The 22,441-nt window shown below is 48.1% G+C and overlaps 2 protein-coding genes across 2 annotated transcripts in view; both read left to right on the top strand.

The window, feature by feature from the left end:
• LOC137345079 (transient receptor potential cation channel subfamily V member 1-like) overlaps positions 1-2,594 on the top strand; it is a 41,068-nt gene extending 38,474 nt beyond the window's left edge. The window contains exon 15 of the mRNA XM_068008519.1: positions 789-2,594. Within this exon, the coding sequence (XP_067864620.1) occupies positions 789-934 (146 nt within the window). The 3' untranslated portion in view covers positions 935-2,594. The remainder of the gene's footprint in view (positions 1-788) is intronic.
• Positions 2,595-6,469: 3,875 nt separating this feature from the next.
• LOC137345077 (uncharacterized) overlaps positions 6,470-22,441 on the top strand; it is a 101,004-nt gene continuing 85,032 nt past the window's right edge. Inside the window, exons 1-5 of the mRNA XM_068008518.1 lie at positions 6,470-6,530; positions 7,677-7,840; positions 17,649-17,744; positions 19,401-19,493; positions 20,879-20,953. Of these exons, the coding sequence (XP_067864619.1) occupies positions 7,725-7,840; positions 17,649-17,744; positions 19,401-19,493; positions 20,879-20,953 (380 nt within the window). The 5' untranslated portion in view covers positions 6,470-6,530; positions 7,677-7,724. The remainder of the gene's footprint in view (positions 6,531-7,676; positions 7,841-17,648; positions 17,745-19,400; positions 19,494-20,878; positions 20,954-22,441) is intronic.

Raw genomic sequence — 22,441 nt, 5'->3', positions numbered from 1 at the left:
AGGGGCTTCAATAGAGTTAATGTACCAGAGGGAGGGGCTTCGATAGAGTCAATGTACCAGAGGGAGGGGCTTCGATAGAGTCAATGTACCAGAGGGAGGGGCTTTGATAGAGTCAATGTACCAGAGGGAGGGGCTTCGATAGAGTTAATGTACCAGAGGGAGGGGCTTCGATAGAGTTAATGTACCAGAGGGAGGGGCTTTGATAGAGTCAATGTACCAGAGGGAGGGGCTTCGATAGAGTTAATGTACCAGAGGGAGGGGCTTCGATAGAGTCAATGTACCAGAGGGAGGGGCTTCGATAGAGTCAATGTACCAGAGGGAGGGGCTTCGATAGAGTTAATGTACCAGAGGGAGGGGCTTCGATAGAGTTAATGTACCAGAGGGAGGGACTTCGATAGAGTTAATGTGCCAGAGGGAGGGGTTTCGATGGGACAGTTAATGGGGGTAATTTTAACCTAACTCACTGGGCGGGAAACACACAGGGTCGGATGGAATGCCGGTAATATACCTCACCCAATATTACATTGAATTTACAGCACAGAAACAGGCCATTCGGCCCAACAGGTCAATGCCGCTGTTTATGCTCCACACGAGCCTCCTCCCTCCCTACTTCATCTCACCCTATCAGCCTGTCCTTCTATTCCTTTCTCCCTCGTGTGTTTTATCTAGCTTCCCCTTAAATGCTTCTATGCCATTCGCCATTGGGAAACTGGAGCAGGAACTGGAAGAGGTTCTGCTCGCTCCATTTCTCCACAGTTTAACCTTTAATATTTCTCGCCCTGTGACAGAGAGGAGCTGGCGAACTATGCTGCCCCTACTGAAGGAAATTAAATCTGAGAAACAGGAAGAGGAAGTGCATCTACGTGAGTTAGACAGCACTCCGGCAAGACAGCTCCCCAGACTATCGCACGCCAAAACCGCAAAACATGTCTAATCTCAGAACCTCCACGGCTGACTCCACCATGACGGACCTTTGTGTCAGAGCGATGTGCGGGACCCTCTCTTAGATCAACTTATACAGTCAAACCTTCATTGCCCTTCATAATTAGGGTTGCCAACCTAATGTTGGACAATCCTGGAGGGTTGGCGAGCCTAGGCAGCCTATTCATTTTAACTGCGGTTGGAAAATCTAGTCCTTCTGTTTCTTCTGTGGCTGCTGGGTCAGGGTGCATGGGTCAGGGTGCAGTCTGGTGCAGTGTCGTCTGATTGAAATCACTGACCATCCACAGGTGTTGCTACAGTGACACAGTTTTAGCCACAGGCATTAACTTTAGTAGAAAATGTTTCGCACACAACACAATTCAATGTGCTTCACTCGTGTGTATATTTACTGGACAAACATCTCCCACCATTCAGCAGCCAAGGAAGTAAAGCAGCCACAACAATCGAAAAAGCACTGGCACACTCTGCTTTTCGTCTCACCATTTTACCAACAAACCCACGAAAAGGTTAATGTTCACATGTATGCGCTGTGCAAATATAAACATTGAGATCGCATGATCAACAACGCTGTCTATCACTCATTATTTATTTACTGATCAGAAATGCAATTAGCCACATCTGGATTTCCAATTAGACCCATGTGGCTGGTGATTAATGTATTGAACATCATAGGAACATAGGAACAGGAGAAGGCCATTCAGCCCCTCGTGCCTGCTCCGCCATTTGATAAGATCATGGCTGATCTGTGCTCTAACTCCATATACCTGCCTTCGGCCCACATCCCTTAATACCTAACACCATTGGACTAGCGTGTCTACTGGTCGTTTAAGCATGTATCTTTGTCAAATAATGGTTCAATAATAACAGGACAGGTGTTCTGTGCGCATTGTGCAGTGAGTAAGCATATGACTTCGGGAACCCTGCAGACAGGGGACTGGTGTAACACAATAACCAGATAGGAACCCTGTACAACCCGATAATGGGGACTGTATTCAGAAATGGGCTGTGTAAAGTCTCCTTGAGGAACCTTTTTACCTTTTATTCACAAACACACAGCCATATTGAAACATACCAGCGTGCTGTTCACACATCGTGCTGGCAGGAATGACATTTGACTCTTCTGACTCCTCTCTCCTGGGAAAAGTCAAGTTTCCAAACAATTTTTAATGCCAGTGTGCGGTTTAGGCACGTGAAATGGTGTGAACGTGTAAAGGGTTAACTTACAAACAAAACCACAGCAGATCAAGAGTAAGGCTCCACAACGACAGCAGTTCATGGCCCCCCTCTCTCTCTCTCTCGCACCATTCTCTCCCCTTCCCCCCCCACCCATTTAAATCCGGACTGCCTCACGAGTCCCCAGTAACTTTATGCGACATGTTTCTCTTGCATGGCCTGTGCCTTTTTGTAAAGGAGTTAACACCATTTAAGTGAAGCCTGTCTGGGAATTTGGACAGATGCGATTGTACTTTTTCCCATCGTCCAGCAATCAACACCGGGACCTAAGCGAATGAAATAGTACCAGACGCGATTGTACACGAGTTGTCACGGAAACCATGCGAGGGGGCTGCTGTGACTCTTTTTGTCTCCTTGTTGTGTCTGCCTGCACTGTTTTACTGGTTGTGATGATTCAGTAAAAGACGTCTTCTCGTTGACACGCTGTGTCTGTGTCTGATTTTCAATCGGTTGAACGTCCAATTATACAACAAGCAATCTGAAGGAAGGCGAGCCCAGCCATGGGTCAGTGGGCAGCACTCTCATCTCTGAGTCAGAAGGTCGTGGGTTCAAGTCCCCTTCCAGAGATTTGAGCACAAAATCCAGACTGGTAATCCCAGTGCAGTACTGAGGGAGCGCTGCACTGTCAGAGGTGCTGTCTTTGGATGAGATGTTAAACCGAGGCCCCGTCTCCATTGAATGTAAAACATCCCATGGGACTAGTCAAAGAAGAGCAGGAGAGTTCTCCCCAGTGTCCTGGGGCCAATATTTATTCCTCAACCAACATCACTAAAAATAGATTATTACATTGCTGTTTGTGGGACCTTGCTGTGCGCAAACTGGCTGCTACATTACAACAGACACTACACTTAATTTGTCTATAAAGCGCTTTGGGGCATCCTGAGGTTGTGAAAGATGCTATATAAATGCAAGTTCTTTCTTTTGGATGGGTAAATGCAAAATACCTAGCACAAAGGAAGATGGTAGTGGTTGTTGGAGGCCAATCCTCTCAGCCCCAGGACATTGCTGCAGGAGTTCCTCAGGGCAGTGTCCTAGGCCCAACCATCTTCAGCTGCTTCATCAATGACCTTCCCTCCATCATAAGGTCAGAAATGGGGATGTTCGCTGATGATTGCACAGTGTTCAGTTCCATTCGCAACCCCTCAAATAATGAAGCAGTCCGTGCCCACATGCAGCAAGACCTGGACAACATCCAGGCTTGGGCTCATAAGTGGCAAGTAACATTCGCGCCAGACAAGTGCCAGGCAATGACCATCTCCAACAAGAGAGAGTCTAACCACCTCCCCTTGACATTCAATGGCATTACCATCACCAAATCCCCCACCATCAACATCCTGGAGGTCACCATTGACCAGAAACTTAACTGGACCAGCCATATAAATACTGTTGCTACAAGAGCAGGTCAGAGGCTGGGTATTCTGCGGCGAGTGACTCACCTCCTGACTCCCCAAAGCCTTTCTACCATCTACAAGGCACAAGTCAGGAGTGTGATGGAATACTCTCCACATGTTTGGATGAGTGCAGCTCCAACAACGCTCAAGAAGCTCGACACCATCCAAGATAAAGCAGCCCGCTTGATTGGCACCCCATCCACCACCCTAAACATTCACTCCCTTCACCACCGGCGCACAGTTGCTGCAGTGTGTACCATCCACAGGACGCACTGCAGCAACTTGCCAAGGCTTCTTCGACAGCACCTCCCAAACCCACGACCTCTACCACCTAGAAGGACAAGAGCAGCAGGCACATGGGAACAACACCACCTGCACGTTCCCCTCCAAGTCACACACCATCCCGACTTGGAAATATATCGCCGTTCCTTCATCGTCGCTGGGTCAAAATCCTGGAACTCCCTTCTTAACAGAGCAAGAAGGACAATATCCTGATCTGGCTGTGACACCGGCCCACAGTATTAATGTGAAAGCAGGATTAGCGTCCTGCGCCTTTAAGGACCGCTGGTTAGGCCACTGCTGATTTCGGCAAAAACCAGTTGGAGCTCTCGCCCAGCCCAACCTCCAGCCAGTCTCAACGGATTTCACCAACACAACTTGAAACGGGGGGCAGGGCCCTCATTTCATAACACTGGGCTCGTTTCAGGCCGCTTCCGGGGCCGCCTGTGAATCAGGTTCCGGTGAATTTAGCAGCGGAACGAACGCTATGCTGTCGCACTGCGAGATTTGACGGTGGCGTGCCTGGCTTTGCGGGCTTTAAATCAAATCATGTTGATCTTATGCCCCGTTGGGTCTCCGATAGATTGAGGACAAGATCCTCATCCAGAAAGTCTCAACAGCTCCTCGATTACACTTCAAGGCCGCTGATTCTCATTGCTGCTGTCACCAACCTCAATAAAGATTTGCATTTATATAGCGCCTTTCACCACCTCAGGACATCCCAAAGCACTTTACAGCCAATGAGGTACTTTTGAAGTGTAGTCACTGTTGTTATGTAGGAAACGCAGCAGCCAATTTGTGCACAGCAAGATCCCACGAACAGCAATGTGACAATGACCGGATAATCTGTTTTTTAGTGGTGTTGGTTGAGGGATAAATATTGGCTCCAGGACACCAGGGAGAACTCCCCCTGCTCTTCTTCGAAATAGTGGCCGTGGGATCTTTTACATCCACCTGAGAGTGCAGACGGGGTCTCGGTTAATCTCCTGCAACTGCAGCAAGAGATGGGAAGAAGTCTCCTCTTTTGCAGGGTCACTCCTGCCAGCGTCACAGACCCGCAGGGTTACTAGTATCTGCAGAGAGGAAGCAGAGGGAACAGCTGCAGCTTCCAGAACTCACTGAGTCACCAAGAGAGCTGGCCTGCCTCCAACCTCGGGAAGGACTTTGTGGTTTGATCCCTTGCTGACCCCTTCCTCGTCCCACAGCCAGGCCACGTGGGTCTTGGGTAGGGAGACTAAGCACGTCTGCACGAAGAGTCCATGTTCTTTGTGTAACACCCCATTATTTTACCACATTAAAGGACTTAAACACAGCGAGGGAGAAAGAGAGAGAGAGACGCACACGATGGTGAAATTCGACATGGGCAGGGTTGCAAAGCAGATTTAATGGTAACTTGAACAGGACTGACTATCAGGCGAGGCATGTAACGGGCCGCAGGTGCGATACTGTCTGTTTTGCATCCCTGCCCATGTCGAATTTCACTACCATTGTGTTTAGCAAGTTTCCAAACAGAATTACAAGTCTGCCCTCCTCGAGGGGTTGCCAACTCTGGTCGGGTGTATTCCTGGAGGTTTTATCACATGACCTCCCCCCTCGAACCGCCCTTCCCCAACACTCCTGCCATTGGTCCATCCTTTGGGTGCACTGCCTTCCCACGGCCATTTAGAATGGACTCTTTGTTACCCAATTGGATTAATCTTCACTGTTAGTGAAACAGACTTTTTCCCCCATCTCCAATATGTTCATAATTAATAAATGTTCAAAGAAAATGAAAAAAACACAATGTTGTTTAATGTCCCTATGATTTTTCTCCCGGGTGGTGCTCACGGCAGTGTCCTGGAGATTAGTCTTCAATTCCTGGAGACTCCAGGACAGTCCTGGAGAGTTGGCAACCCTACATCTTCAGTGAAGATCAAACAATCCTAATTCCCCATTTTAGGGTCATCTTTAGGACCAGACACCCACTGGCCTAAAACATCCACTCCTTCTACCGTGGCTGCTGTGTGTACCATCTACAGGATGCACTGCAACAACTCGCCAAGGCTTCTTCGACAGCACCTCCCAAACCCACGACCTGCATCACCTAGAAGGACAAGGGCAGCAAAGTGCTTGGGAACAACACCACGTCCAAGTTCCCCTCCAAGTCACACACCATCCTGACTCGGACATATATCGGCCGTTCCTTCTTCGTCACTGGGTCAAAGTCCTGGGACTCCCTCTCTAACAGCTCTGTGGGAGCACCTTCACCACACGGGACTGCTGCTTGTGGGATCTTGCTGTGCGCAAATTGACTGCCTCGTTCCCTATATTACAACAGTAAAAAGTACTTAATTGGCTGTAAAGCGCTTTGGGACATCCAGAGGTGGTGAAAGGTGCTCTATAAATGCAAGTTCTTTCTTTTAAATTTGTCCAAATTTCCATTCTTTCACACTAAACACGTGGAACTCGGTTTATGGAAAAACACCATTCTTCATATGTCCTCTGTCAGCCGCACCACTGGATAAAATGTTCTGGATCTTTCCACTCGCACGTGACTCTGTTTCTTTAAGAGCTCGGTTGTGCAAACTGTTTTTCTGCAGTGGATCGCGTTTCCACTTTACAGTTCCCCATTTTTTTTAGTGTGACTGGTAGTGGTCGGTAGCAGATTCTCCTGCCTGCAGTCCTGGAGGGGAAAGTCTGAACCAGGTACCTGAACTCTATCCAGTTAGAGATTGTCCGCGGGGAGTTGTATTTATGAAAAGCTGGGTCTGACTGTGTTGGTCTCACCGCTGTTTCAGGATGTATCCAATTCCAGTGATGAGTGATGGTGAAATTTCTATCTGTGTTACACTACTATAGAGTGTCGCACGGTTCAGAGAGGATGTTTTACGCAGTTTTATTATTAGTGTGGAAGCCGAGAACGATGGGCGATACACTGGAAGTTGAGGCGTCAAAAGAAGTGAACTTCAAGGGTTATATATGAACTGGGATGGAACATTGATTCCAGTGCTGCTGGGGCCAGAGAGGACAGAGATGCTGGGACTGAGGGGACAGTGCTGCAGGGACTGAGGGGACAGTGCTGCTGGTGCCAGAGGGGACAGAGATGCTGGGACTGAGGGGACAGTGCTGCTGGGACTGAGGGGACAGTGCTGCTGGTGCCAGAGGGGAGAGAGATGCTGGGACTGAGGGGAGAGTGCTGCTGGGACTGAGGGGACAGTGCTGCTGTGACTGGGACAGTGCTGCTGGGACTGAGGGGACAGTGCTGCTGATGCCAGAAAGGACACTGCTGCTGGTGCCAGGGGGGACAGTGCTGCTGGGACTGAGGGGACAGTGCTGCTGGTGCCAGAGGGGACAGTGCTGTTGCGACTGGGACAGTGCTGCTGGGACTGAGGGGACAGTGCTGCTGATGCCAGAGGGGACAGTGCTGCTGGTGCCAGAGGGGACAGTGCTGCTAGGGCTGAGGGGACAGTGCTGCTGGTGCCAGAGGAGACAGTGCTGCTGCGACTGGGACAGTGCTGCTGGGACTGAGGGGACAGTGCTGCTGGTGCCAGGGGGGACAGTGCTGTTGGGGCCAGAGGGGACAGGTTTGGGCTCAGCTGCGATGCCTCCTATGGTTGGCAGCCTGCTGATGCTCACCATTTAGCTTAACACATGAAGGAATGGCCACGTCGGAGAGGTACCTGCCTGACAGCCTTGTGCATAGCTGGACCTCCAACAGGAAGAGCGGGGTGTGGGGTGGGAGGGGGGGTTGGCAGACGATTGGCAGAAGGCCTTAGTCACGTTTGACAGGGCAGCCCGTCTCTGAACCTGGACGTTATTAATTACTGCAGGATTTTCTTTTAATCACTGCAGGTTCCAAGTAAACGAGCGACAGAACTGAACGGAACGTGTCGGTCAGTGATGAGCTCGGAGACGATTAATCGCGGATCGCCAGAGGATTTTTGGGACCTCCCTGACGACCTCTACATCAACCTGACCAGGAACATGCACGAGGCTGAGTCTGAGGAACAGGACGGGTATGAGAACCGCTTAGTAAGAATTCTGTCTGAGATGGAGTGGACACCCTCAACTCTATGTCTTCCGCTGCCTAGCTCCTAAGCTCTGGAATTCCCTCCCTAAACCTCTCCGTCTCTCCACGTCTCTCTCTCTCTCTCCTATTTTAAGAAGCTCCTTAAAACCTACCTCTTTGGCCAAGCTTTTGGTCACCTGTCCTAATATCTCCTTACGTGGTTCGGTGTCAATTTTTGTCTGAAAATCGGTCCTGTGAAGCGCCTTGGGATGTTTTACTACGTTAAAGGCGCCATATAAATGCAAGTTGTTGTTGTTGTCGTCATGATTACCTCACCAAGCGGGAATACTGGAGCAATAACAGAACAGAGAGACGTCTCCTCTCCTCTCTTCCCCCTTACCTCTCCCTTCCTCCCTCCCCTAAACAACAGCTTGTACTTTTGTAGCACTTATACAACACAGTAAAAGGTCCCAGAAAAGGGAGAGGGGTATGAACACCAAGCAGGAATTAGGAGGAGAGTCAGGGGGAGGGGACTAAACATGTGGCTGAACAGTAGGATTGAAGAGGCCTTTGATGGTGGAGAGAGATACTGAGGCTGAGGGAGTTAGGAAGAGAATTCCGGGAAGAGAGACCCGGGGGTTGACAGTTTGTTCAATTGGCAGAAGACATTGGTTAGGCCACAGTTACAGTATTGTGTGCAGTTCTAGGCGACCCATTATAGGAAGGGTATCAGAGACATGGAGAGGGGACAGTAAAGATTCACGAGATCGATACCAAGAATTGGGGCTTTTTTCAACAGAATGAAGACGGATTGGGTGGATGGAATCTAATGGAAGTCTTCAACCTAAGAAAGATTTTGAGAGGGTAAATAGTGAAAACTTGGTCTTTCTGCTCCATGACTTGGGTTCGAATCTAGCCTAAACTCATTGGCTGGCAGTCTCTTATTTGTCTGCTGGCCGTAAGGGTCCTTCCTGAAATGTACTTAGACATCCCATGTTCCCAGTGGGTATGGGCTCACAACACATGACTCATACATACATGTGACTCACATTCCCTCGAGTATAGGAGATTGAGGGGTGATCTGATCAAGGTGTTTAAAATGTTCAAAGGATTTGATAGGGTAAATACAGAGAAACTATTTCCTCTGCTGATGGAATCAAAAACAAGGGGCTGATAAGTGGCAAGTAACATTAGCAACAGACAAGTGCCAGGCAATGACCATCTCCAACAAGAGAGAGTCTAACCACCTCCCCTCGACATTCAACGGCATTACCATCGCCAAATCCCCCACCATCAACATCCTGGGGGTCACCATTGACCAGAAACTTAACTGGACCAGCCACATAAATACTGTGGTTACAAGAGCAGGTCAGAGGCTGGGTATTCTGCGGCAAGTGACTCACCTCCTGACTCCCCAAAGCCTTTCCACCATCTACAAGGCACAAGTCAGGAGTGTGATGGAATACTCTCCACTTGCCTGGATGAGTGCAGCTCCAACAACACTCAAGAAGCTTTACACCATCCAGGACAAAGCAGCCCGCTTGATTGGCACCCCATCCACCACCTTAAACATTCACTCCCTTCACCACCGGCGCACTGTGGCTGCAGTGTGTACCATCCACAGGACGCACTGCAGCAACTCGCCAAGGCTTCTTCGACAGCACCTCCCAAACCTACGACCACTACCACCTAGAAGGACAAAGGCAGTAGGCCAATGGGAACAACATCACCTGCACGTTCCCCTCCAAGTCACACACCATCCCAATTTGGAAATATATCGGCCGTTCCTTCATTGTCGCTGGGTCAAAATCCTGGAACTCCCTTCCTAACAGCACTGTGGGAGAACCTTCACCACACGGACTGCAGCGGTTCAAGAAGGCAGCTCACCACCACCTTCTCAAGGGCAAATAGGGATGGGCAATAAATGCCGGCCTTGCCAGCGACGCCCACATCCCATGAATGAATAAAAAAAATCTTAAAATTAGAGCTAGGCCGTTCAGGGGCGAAATCAGGAAGCACTTTTTCACACAAAGGGGAGTGGAAATCTGGAACTTACTCCCTAAAAGGCTGTGGATGCTGGGGGTGAATTGGAGCTTTCAAGACTGAGATTGGTAGATTGTTTGTCAGGTAAGGGTATCGAGGGATATGGAGCTAAAGCGGATTAATGGAGTTCAGGTACAGATCAGCCATGATCTGTTTGAATGGCGGAACAGGCTCGAGGGGCTGAATGGCCTCCTCCTGTTCCTAATGTTCCCAACACAAAGCTGCTCCCAATGGTCAATCTCACTGCGGAGAGGAGACAGGACGTGCGGTGTGGAGGTGTCTCAGAGAAGGGGATACATCTTGGAGGATGAGCCCGAGATGCATTCTTAGGATAGCGTAGAGGGAGCACTACTGAGCATCTAACTGTAGTTTGCCTCACCTGGGTACTGGTTTCCTAAAAGAGGACAGTGTCACTTAATGAATTCCATTATAATGTGTAACAGATATATACGCTGAGTTCTTCAAAAACAAAAGCAAAATACTGCGGATGCTGGAAATCTGAAATAAAACCAGAAAATGCCGGGAATAACTCAGCAGGTCCGACAGATCTGTGGAGAGAGAAAAACAGTTAAACGTTTCAGGTCGATGATTTTTTGTCAGAACTGGAAGATGTCAGAGATTTAACAGTTTTTTTTTATCAAGTTCAGAACCAGGGTCGGGGTGGGGTGGGGTAGGGGAGTAAAGAACAAAAGGGAAGGTCTCTGATAGGGTGGAGGGCAGGAGTGATTAAATGACAAAGGGGATGATGGTGCAAGGCTCGGAGGGTGGGAATGGGACAGGTTAAGAAACAAAAGATGGGTCTAGAGGAGCTGTAAATGACAAAAGCAGAACCATTACCAGCACCTGCTCTCCCACAAAAAATGGGAGCAGTGGTTATGATCTGAAGTTATTGAACTCGATGTTGAGGCCAGAGGCCACTGTAAAGTGTCTGATCGAGAAACGAGGAGCTATTTGATTCGGCAGGTAAACTGTTCCCTGGTCAGGGTTCCCTCCTTGGCTGTGGGAACATAGGAACAGGAGGCGGCCATTCAGCCCCTCAAGCCTGTTCCACCATTCAATCAGTTCATGACTGATCTGTATCCTAACTCCATCCACCCGCCTCGGCTCCATATCCCTTAATACCCTCGGCTAGCAAAAATCTATCGACCTCAGATTTAAAATTATTAATTGAGCTTGCACCTACTGCTTTTTGTGGGAGAGAGTTCCACACTTCTACCACCCTTTGTAAAGAACTGTTTCCTGACTCCTCTCCTGAATGGCCTGGCTCTGATTTTAAGGTTATGTCCCCTTGTCCTAGACTCCCCCACCAGCAGAAAAAGTTTCTCTCCATCCACCCTATCAGTTCCTTTCAAAATCCTAAAAACCTCAATCAAATCGCCTCTTTTATATTCCAGGGAATAAAAGCCTGGTTTATGTAATCTCTCCTCATAATCTAACCCTTGGAGACCTGGTAACATTCTGGTGAATCTGGGCTGCACTCCTTCCAAGGCCAATATATCCTTTCCAAGGTGTGGTGCTTTTTTGATTTATTTTGACATTTTAGTGATCTGTGTACATGGACCCCTAAATCTCCACTGTTCCTAGCTTTTCACCATTTAAAATTCTTTTTGGCCCAAAATGGATGACCTCACACTGACCTGCATTGAAATCCATCTGCCATAGTTTTTCCCCCACTCGCTTAATCTATCAATGTCTCTTTGTGATTTTATGCTCCCGTCTACACTACTTACTATGCCACCAATCTTTGTGTCATCGGTAAACTTGAATATGTGGCTCTCTATTGTGTTATCTAAGTCATTAATAAATATAGTGAATAATTGAGGCCCCAGCACAGATCCTTATGGGACACCACTAGTCACTTCCTTCCATCCGAGTACACACCCATTGTCCCTACTCTCCGTCTTCTACCGCCTAACCAATCTCCTAACCAGGTCAATAATTTGCCTTCAATCCCATGAGCTGTACTTTTAGCTAACAGTCTCGTATGTGGAACCTTGTCAAATGCCTTCTGGAAGTCCATATAAACTACTATCCGACTACATGCATCAAAGTGTAGAGCTGAGCTAACTCCCCACCTCCCCACCTTCACACATTCCCTTCAGCCAAAAGAAAACAGACAATGGGATTTTAAGGTTTTTATTGGGAAAATAATATATGGAATCAAACTGTTACTCATTACGATAAAATTAAAAGGCAAACTGCAAAATAACCCAAGACAGCCACATAATACAATCCAATAGAATTAACGAGAGCCACATAATATAGTTGATTAGAATATGTGACTGGTATGTGATGCAGTCCAACGTAATGTACATAAAGTACATGGTGTAGTTGAATAGAAAGGACGATTGGCCAATGGTGTTGTCAAACAGAAGGTAGGTCAGCCAGAGCAGGTACCTGAACAGCAGGTACCAGAGCCACATGCTATAATCAAACACAATGTACAACAGCCACGTAGTGACCTCCCTCAGTCCGTACGACACCTCAGCGGTGAACTCCGATACAACGTAGGAGAGCCACAGCACATAGTCCTGCAAAACGTACGTCTGCCACCTGCAGAGGTCGGCTAGGACGTAGGACAGGTACAACATACGTTCTTCCGTGACGTACCAGAGGCTGATACTCGTGTCCCACACGAGGTACAGGAGCCAGGCGATGTACTGCAGGTCGACCAGGGACAGCCAGATAGTGTCAAGAGGTAAGATGAAGGACACCCACTTGGCATGACCCAGCAGGCTTTGCGACAGACCGATGGTGAAGTCCAGCACGACGTACGACATGTATAAGGTGTAATTCAACACGGTGTAGGACAGGAGCAGGGAATAGTCCCGCACGACATACACCTGCCACTTGAGGTAATCCGTCCAAATATATGACAACCACAGACTGTATCTTGATTCAAAGTATGATGACCACATGGAGAAGCTGGACAGACAGTTGGAGAGCCATCTGACGTAGTCGTATACGGCATATAAGAGCCAATTGCTTTGGTCTGACGTGCAATATAGGAGCCACAGGTTGGTGTCCAGTACAAAATACGACAGCCATATGCTAAATCTCCACAGTGTGTGCAGGAGCCAGAGGCACACGATATTGTCCGTCAGATTGAATAAGACCCAGGCCATGGGGTTCAGCAAGCTGTTGGAGATCCACATGCTACAGTCAAACATCGTGCAAGAAAGCCAGATGGTGCATTCCAACAGGAAGTGCGACAGCCAGATGGCGGAGCCCAGCAGGAAGTCTGGCAGTGGCATCACGGTGGGACAGTCCAACCGATCCTACGACGGGGGCAGTCGCTAAGTTACAAAGTGAACCGTCATCTCATCCAACGGATGGACGGCGGGGCCAGGAGAGGGAACGATTCGGGAAGAGCTCAAAACCACAAGCATTAAATGCATGACCGTAATAAAACTACAAGCATTGTTGGGGGTGGGGAGAGGTGTTGGGTGGGGGGAGAGGGGAGGGGAGAGGGGGTGTAAAATGATCCGGGGATATATATCTGCCTCCTTCGGTTCTTCCTGGAACCGCTGAAGAAGCAACCATGACAAACGGCAAAGCCTCTTTGCACGATGACTCCGCTCCCCCCTCCCCTGTTGCTAAGCTCTTGCTGATTGGTGTCATTGACAATTGGCCTGTGAGTCAACAATTGGACAGCCAGCCAATCAAACCAGTTCAGAAAGGGATTGTGCGCTGGTGTTGGTGCATTGAGATCGTGGGAGATCCACCAGTCAACTCAAGGCATAATGGCCCCTTGGGGCCCGCCCGCTCATAGCTCGCTGGGAAAGTGCACTGTCTTCATGAAAAAAACTGACAGTGTTTGTTTAGTCAATCATCAACAACAACTCCCATTTACACAGCACCTTTAACGTAGTAAAACGTGCCAAGGCGCTTCACAGGAGCGAATATCAAACAAAAATTTGACACCGAGCCACATAAGGAGATACTTGGACAGGTGGCTAAAAGCTTGGTCAGAGGGGTAGGTTTTAAAGAGCATCTTAAAGGAGGAAAGAGAGGCGGAGAGGTTTAGGGAGGGAATTCCAGAGCTTAGGGCCCAGGCAGCTGAAGGCACGGCCGCCAATGGTGGAGCAATGAAAACCGGGGATGCGCAAGAGGCAAGAATTGGAAGAGCGCAGAGATCTCGGAGGGTTGTAGGGCTGGAGGAGGTTACAGAGATAGGGAGGGGCGAGACCACTGAGGAATTTGAAAACAAGGATGGGAGTTTTAAAACTGATGCAATTACATTGCAAACCCAACCAATTAGCATCAAAAGCCCTTGCGTCATCGCTCCCAGCCTTCTCTCTTTGATCAGGTCTTCACTAACCTTCCCAAACTCCCCCCCCTACCCCGCAACCTTTGTGAAATGCCTTAGGACATTGCACTAAATTGAAAGCTACTATGACGGCAAGTTCTTGTTGTCTTGCAAATGACATCGCCAAAGGAAAACGAGATCACATCACGGAAACAGGCCATTCGGCCCAACAGGTCCGTGCCGGTGTTTATGCTCCACACGAGTCTCCTCCCTCCCAACTTCATCTCACCCTATCAGCATATCCTTCTATTCCTTGCTCCCTCATGTGCTTAGTTTCCCCTTAAATACATCAGGTTCCTCTGCATCCCTAACAAATAAAGGTTTGCCAAACAATCTGTCTGAAGACACTGCCCTTTTTCAAGACTTTCTTAAGGATTAAGTGGTTGCTGCTCCTGTGCATAAAATACATCTCGTAGTTATAGCCCGGGAGCTTTGGAATCACAATGTGATTCCTAGAACATTGCCCCCTTGGGGCACAAACAGCTTCTTGCCTCCTGAATGAGATTCCGAGGTGAGTATTGGAGAGCATTGTGCACCTGTACTAGGTTGTACAAGATCTTTCACTCAGTGTGCTGTCTCATCAGTGATCTCCACCAAGCAACAGATTGTATACCTGCATGCCCCTCTAACAGTGCAGCAGTCCCTCAGTACTGATTCTCCAACAGTGCAGCGCTCCCTCAGTACTGACCCTATGACAGTGCAGCACTCCCTCGGTACTGATTCTCCAACAGTGCAGCACTCCCTCGGTACTGACCCTCCAACAGTGCAGCACTCCCTTGGTACTGATTCTCCAACAGTGCAGTGCTCCCTCAGTACTGACCCTCCAACAGTGCAGCAGTCCCTCAGTACTGACCCTCCGACAGTGCAGCAGTCCCTCAGTACTGACCCTCCGACAGTGCAGTGCTCCCTCAGAATTGCACCTCCAACAGTGCAACGTTCCCTCAGTACTACACTGGGAGTGTCAGCCTACATTATGTGCTCAAGTCTCTGGAGTGGGACTTGAAACCACAACCTTCTGACTCAGAGGCAAGTGTACTACCCACTGAGCCAAGGCTGACGCCCAGTGTGATGCAACTTGCTGTCTGGGTTTACTCATGTAGAACAGCACTTGGCCAAGTAACAGAAGTGCCCCCAGCATTGGTGGAACTGTTCCCCAGCAAGGAGTTCGCACGTTCAGGAAAGGAGGGGAGAGAATTGGGGTTGAGAAAGTTGGCTTTTTTTTCAAAAGAAATCTCTATAGAGAAGTTGCAAATGCAGATCACAAGGCCAACTACACAATCATAGAGAATATATCTCAGTACAATGAATGACCTTATACACACGTGTGTAGCTGTGAAATCCTAGTGAGAACAGCCACTGGTGCTCCCCTGAATACTGAGGTCTTCCTGTTACTAAAGTGCGCCCCATGCACTATGATAGTGACAGCATAGTGGCTTGATTATTGCACCACAAGTGTAGAATTATAGAACCTACTGCACTGTTCCGACAGTGTTGCTGGGTGACAAGGCCTACACTCCAGGCCTACACTCGAGGGCTTCACTCAAGGGCTTCACTCTAGCCTTATATTCTAGTCTTACAGTCCTGGATTGCACTCCGGGCCTTCACTCCACAATTATACTCCAGGAATAATCCAGGCCTTCACTCCACAATTATACTCCAGGAATAATCCAGGCCTTCACTCAAGGTTTACAGACTAAGTTTACACTCCAGGTCCAAACTCCAGGCGTTTATCCCAGGCCTAAACTCTAACCAATGTTTAGCTGCTATTGTTTAACGACCAAGCACTGCTTTCACACTTCCTTCCCATGTGAGACGGGTACAGTTTATAAAACTGGATCATTCAGCGCTTTGTCTGAGGCAGGTCTAGATTTCTCTCCCCTCCTCTCCTCAAAGCCCAGACATTTCTTGAGAGCTGGTTTCTCTTGTGTTGGTGGCCCTCTGGTATCCATTCTGAGAGACCGTACTTCATTTTACCACCTGCACTTTGGGTGTTGGCAGCTTATTGAACTGTGGAGGGCATCATAGTGGTACTCGATAATGACCCCCCCCCCCGAATCCAACATCCACATTTGTGTCCAATTCCCAGCCAGAGTCATCGGATACTGATCAGGAGTGTGGGAATCCCTGGCTCCCTAGTCCTGGGGATACTGAGGCCATTTGTAGAGCCCATACCCACCCCCTCACCTGAGTTCATCAAACCCGTAACTGAATGGGGCTCGAATCTGGGACCTCCTGTCTAATTGAGGTGTTTAAGATGATTAAAGGATTTGATAGGGTAGACAGAGAGAAACTATTTCCTCTGGTGGGGGGAGTCCAGAACAAGGGGGCAGAACCTTAAAATTAGAGCCAGGCCGTTCAGGGGTGATGTCAGGAAGCACTTCTTCACACAAAGGGGAGTGGAAATCTGGAACTCTCTCCCCCAAAAAGCTATTGAGGCTGGGGGTCAATTGAAAATTTCAAAACTGATATTGATAGATTTTTGTTGGGTAAGGGGATTAAGGGTTACAGAACCAAGGCGAGTAGATGGTGTTAAGATACAAATCAGCCATGATCTAATTGAATGGTGGAACAGGCTCGAGGGGCTGAATGGCCTCCTCCTGTTCATATGTCTGTGGGTCAGTTCTACAACGTGTAGTTCATTGGCCACTTAGGCCATTAGGAGGTCCTCGAGTCAGTTGCTGCATCATGTGGGTCAGCCGTGGCTTAGTGGGCCTCACTCTCACCTCTGAGTCAGAAGGTTGTGGGGTCGAGCCCCTTCCAGAGACTTTAGCTCATAATCCTGGCCGACACTCACACTGCACTGCCAGAGGTGCTGTCCTTCAGATGAGATGTTAAACTGAGGCCCCGTCTGCCCTCTCAGGTGGCTGTAAAAGTTCCCGTGGCCGCTATTTCGAAGATATTGGCTCTTCCTCGGTCCTCTCCATCGCTCCTGAGGGACGATGACCGTACCAGGATGGTGTTCCCTCCCATCACCTCAGCCATTCTTCATGCGAGAGCTCAGGCAGTGGGTGTCGGCAGCGTAGGCCGTGAGGAATCTAATCACTGCCTCAGAGTTCACAGTCATTGGATGGAGATCAGGTCAGGGTCCGCTGTCCAGCCCGGTGACCTGGCCAGTATTTATCCCTCCCCGGGACAGGCTCAATGGGCTGAATGGCCTCCTTCACTGCTCTAACCATTCTATGACTAAAAAACAAATTATCTGGTCATTATCACATTGCTGTTTGTGGGATCTTGCTGTGTGCAAATTGGCTGCTGCGTTTCCTACATTACAACAGTGGCTACACTTCAAAAAGTATTTAATCGGCTGTAAAGCGCTTCGAGACATCCTGAGGTAGTGAAAGGTGCTATATAAATGCAATTCCTTTCTTTTTCCCTTTATGCTCACTGTAAATCTACCCCCAGTGCTGTGGGACAGGACAGTGCTAACTTACCTTTGTTGTCTTTCCTTAATTGGAATTTGCAGATCAGCTGACCCTCCTGAAGTGACCGATGGAACTCTGCCAGACACCAGCGTTAAGGACTGTTTCCCACTTCCAATGGATGCGTGTAGCAAAATCAGGTATTGGCCCATCCCCAATTTTCTTCCTCGGTTCTCTCCATTGCTCCTGAGGGACGATGACCATGCCAGGATGGGTTTCCATCCAACAGCTCAGCCATTCTTCATGTGAGAGCTCGGGCAGTGGGTGTCGGCAGCGTAGGCCGTGAGGAATCTAATCATGGCCTCAGTCATTGGATGGAGATTGGGTTACGGTCCCCTCCAGCCCAGTGAGAGTGAAGCAAAGTCCGAGCTGCCACTCAGGCTGAGGTCACTTTATCAGCATTGATTGGACATCGAACCTTCCAGACCTGTGGCTCAGCACCTCATTGATGCTTCTATCCACAGGGTCATTGCGGGTTGCGGGGAGGGCGTTGTGTTTGGGTATTTGAGTCAGTTGCTTAAATCTACTCCTGTACACTCCCACCTCAACCCATCTACCTCTGAATCCCACATCCATCCTTCACCATCTCCAGACTCGATAGGCCACCCCGGAATAAAACCGGACGCGTTCGGGTCGGAACGTAAAATCGGGTCGGGGTGTAAAATGGGCGTCCAACCAGAATTCGCTCCATTCCCCCCCGGGAGGGTTGGGTTACAGTCGGGACTGATGACTTCCATCCTCTCCCGTCCTTCACCCTCTGTAAGCTTCAGCTCGTTCGAAACTCTGCTGCCCCGTATCCTGCCCCACCCCAACCACCCATCCCCCCCCCTATCCTTGCTGAGTTTTCCCCATTGACTCCCAGTGCCCCGGCATCAAACGTTTATCATTTTTACCCTTGTATTTAAATCCCTCCATGGCCTTGCCCCTCCCTGTCTCTGTAACCTCGTACATCCCTACAAGGCTCCCCCCTACCAAACCCTCCGACTCTAGCCTTGTCCATCCCCCCTCCGTTCGCCCCACCATTGGCGGCCGTGCCTTCAGCTGCCTGGGCCCTAAGCTCTGGAATTCCCTCCCTAAACCTCTCCGCCTCTCTCCTCTTTTAAGACCCTCCTTAAAACCCATCTCTTTGACCAAGCTTCTTCCTAACCTCCCTTTTTTTGACTCTGTGTCCATTTTGCCTGGTGAAGCAATTTGGGATGTTTTCCTACGTTAAAGATAGGAACATATGAACGGGAGGAGGCCATTCAGCCCCTCGAGCCTGTACCGCCATTCAATTAGATCATGGCTGATCTGTACCTTAACTCCATTTACCTGCCTTAGTTCCATAACCATTAATCCCCTTACCCAACAAAAATCCATCAGTATCAGTTTTGAAATTTTCAATTGACCCCCAGCCTCAACAGCTTTTTGGGGGAGAGAGTTCCAGATTTCCACTCCCCTTTGTGTGAGGAAGTGCTTCCTGACATCACCCCTGAACGGCCTGGCTCTAATTTTAAGGTTCTGCCCCCTTGTTCAGGACTCCCCCCACCAGAGGAAATAGTTTCTCTCTATCTACCCTATCAAATCCTTCAATCATCTTAAACACCTCAATTAGATCACCCCTTAATCTTCTATACTCAAGGGAATACAAGCCTAGTCTATGCAACCTATCCTCGTCATTTAACCCTGTAAGCCCCGGTATCATTCTGGTGAATCTGCGCTTCACCCCCTGCAAGGCCAATGGGCAAGTTGTTGTTGTTGTTGTTGTTGTTGTTGTTGTGTGATATGCCTTTATTGCGTTTAATTCGAATTTACAGGCCGGACGAATGGCCAGAAGGGACTGAACTATCGGTAACAGATAGCTTTTCCGAGTGTTTCCCATTTCAAATGGATAAAAACGACACTATCAGGTATTTACTTTGCTCCGTTGACACACCTGTTATCTATTGTGAGTGCTATCTATTTACCATTCAGAGACGGAGGCAAAGGAGACAAGCACTGGCAAGATTGAGAAGAGTGGGAGAGAATATAATATAAATCGTGAAGTAAATGACACCAAGATTGGGTTTTAGAAGCAAGTGGGCTGTAGGAGGAAGAGAAGACTGATGTTGGGAGGAGTTCCACCATTTTGAGAGAGAATGAGTTAGAATTGGATATTCTATTCGCATCCCTGATTTTAATCGCTCCACCATTGGCGGCCGGTCCTTCAGCTGCCTGGGCCCTAAGCTCTGGAATTCCCTCCCTAAACCTCTCCGCCCCTCTCTTCTCCTTTAAGACTCTCCTTAAAACCTACCCGGTCCTAATATCTCCTTATGTGGCTCAGTGTCAAATTTTGTTTCATAATCACTCCCGCGAAGCACCTTGGGATGTTTTACTACGTTAAAGGCGCTATATAAATGCAAGTTGTTGAGATAGTGCAGTCAATCTTGAGTTCAACAGATTGAGGACACGGCAAGAAGTGTGCAGGATGAAGGACGGGGTCGGAGGAACAAGCAAGGTAGGTTTGAGGAAACAGTAACCATTGATTGTGAACTGCCAGATTGAAGTGTATCACAAACCGGAGAAGTGTAACAGGATAGTGTACACATAATGGGTGTGTACACCATCTGACACACTAATTAAATAATGCAAGTTCTTTCATTATCAGTCCAATGTAGCCCATTCTAAAATACATTCTTCCTGTTGTTAGGGCAGAGCAGAGAGAGCTTTATTCTGCATCTAATTCCTGGTCTATCTGATTTAGGAGTGCTTAATAGGGCCGTGTAGAGGGAGCTTCACTCTACAGCCAATCGTGTACCTGAAGTAGAAATGTTTGATGGGACAGAATGGAGAGAGCTTTACTCTACATCTAACCAATTTGATAGAGGACCTTGAAGTGCTTGATGGGGCGGTGTAGAGGGAGGTTTACTCTGCTAAAACTGTGATCTGGAAATGGCACATTGGGCAGTGTAGAGCGACCCCTAACCCTCAGGCCCAATGGAAGGGTCAATGAAAGTTGATACCACAAATCTGAATCAGGTTTGTGAATAACTGTTTGATGAGGATCACTATCAGTGGAAAGAGGGATCTCCGTATTCACAGGGCTTCCTTCTCTACCCATCTGACAGGATGTGCAATCATCACCAACCAGACAGTCTAGAGTACGACAGAGCACGTTATAAACACCGTAAACTAACAATAGTAACTGTGCCCAGTCAATCCAATTCATAATCCGGTTATATAATGTTCTCTTTATCCGTGAGATGGTACTGTGCAGGAACACTTTAATATTCAGAGTATTTATTCTGTACAACAGATGTGGCTCCATTAAAGGAGAGGACATCAGCAGTGGGAGCTTTATCTTTCTGATGAATTCAAATAAAATAAACAGGTATGTGCTTCGATTTATTAATATAGTTTAATCAAGTGTAAAATATTTCTGATTCAAACGTGACCATAAACTGGTAGAATCCTGGAGCCCTGCACATTCATGTCTATTACACCGAGTCCTGACTATCAGTAATTCAGTAACTAACAGAGCTGGAAAATTCCACTCCAAAACCAGTTGGACGTGAGCTACTATCCAACATTTCTAAAATGGAAAAGTAATTGAGCAGCTCGTGAGTAACATCAATGTGTCTATTTCTCCAACGACAATCCCTCTATCTCTATCCCTCTATCTCTATCCATCAGTATCTCTATCCCTCTATCTCTATGCCTCAGTATCTCTATCCCTCTATCTCTAACCCTCAGTATCTCTATCCCTCTATCTCTAACCCTCAGTATCTCTATCCCTCTATCTCTATCCCTCTATCTCTATCCCTCTATGCCTATCCCTCTATCTCTAACCCTCTATCTCTAACCCTCTATCTCTATCCCTCTATCTCTAACCCTCTATCTCTATCCCTCTATCTCTAACCCTCAGTATCTCTATCCCTCTATCTCTATCCCTCTATCTCTATCCCTCTATCTCTATCCCTCTATCTCTAACCCTCAGTATCTCTATCCCTCTATCTCTATCCCTCTATGCCTATCCCTCTATGCCTATCCCTCTATCTCTAACCCTCTATCTCTAACCCTCTATCTCTATCCCTCTATCTCTATCCCTCTATCTCTAACCCTCTATCTCTATCCCTCTATCTCTAACCCTCAGTATCTCTATCCCTCTATCTCTATCCCTCTATCTCTATCCCTCTATCTCTATCCCTCTATCTCTATCCCTCAGTATCTCTATCCCTCTATCTCTATCCCTCTATCTCTAACCCTCTATCTCTATCCCTCTATCTCTAACCCTCAGTATCTCTATCCCTCTATCTCTATCCCTCTATCTCTAACCCTCAGTATCTCTATCCCTCTATCTCTAACCCTCAGTATCTCTATCCCTCTATCTCTGTCATCTATCTCTATCCCTCAGTATCTCTATCCCTTTATCTCTATCCCTCTATCTCTAACCCTCAGTATCTCTATCCCTTTATCCCTCAGTATCTCTATCCCTCTATCTCTATCCCTCTATCTCTAACCCTCAGTATGTCCATCCCTCTATCTCTGTCATCTATCTCTATACCTCAGTATCTCTATCCCTTTATCGCTATCCCTCTATCTCTAATCCTCAGTATCTCTATCCCTTTATCCCTCAGTATCTCTATCCCTCTATCTCTATCCCTCAGTATCTCTATCCCTCAGTATCTCTATCCCTCAGTATCTCTATCCCTCTATCTCTAACCCTCAGTATCTCTATCCCTCAGTATCTCTAACCCTCAGTATCTCTATCCCTCTATCTCTATCCCTCTATCTCTATCCCTCTATCTCTATCCCACTATCTCTATCCCTCAGTATCTCTATCCCTCTATCTCTATCCCTCAGTATCTCTATCCCTCTA

The sequence above is a fragment of the Heptranchias perlo genome, chromosome 28 (genome assembly GCF_035084215.1).
Source record: "Heptranchias perlo isolate sHepPer1 chromosome 28, sHepPer1.hap1, whole genome shotgun sequence".
Taxonomy (NCBI): Eukaryota; Metazoa; Chordata; class Chondrichthyes; order Hexanchiformes; family Hexanchidae; genus Heptranchias; species Heptranchias perlo.
Note: the sequence above shows the minus strand (reverse complement) of the source record. Positions and strands in the feature narration are given on the sequence as shown.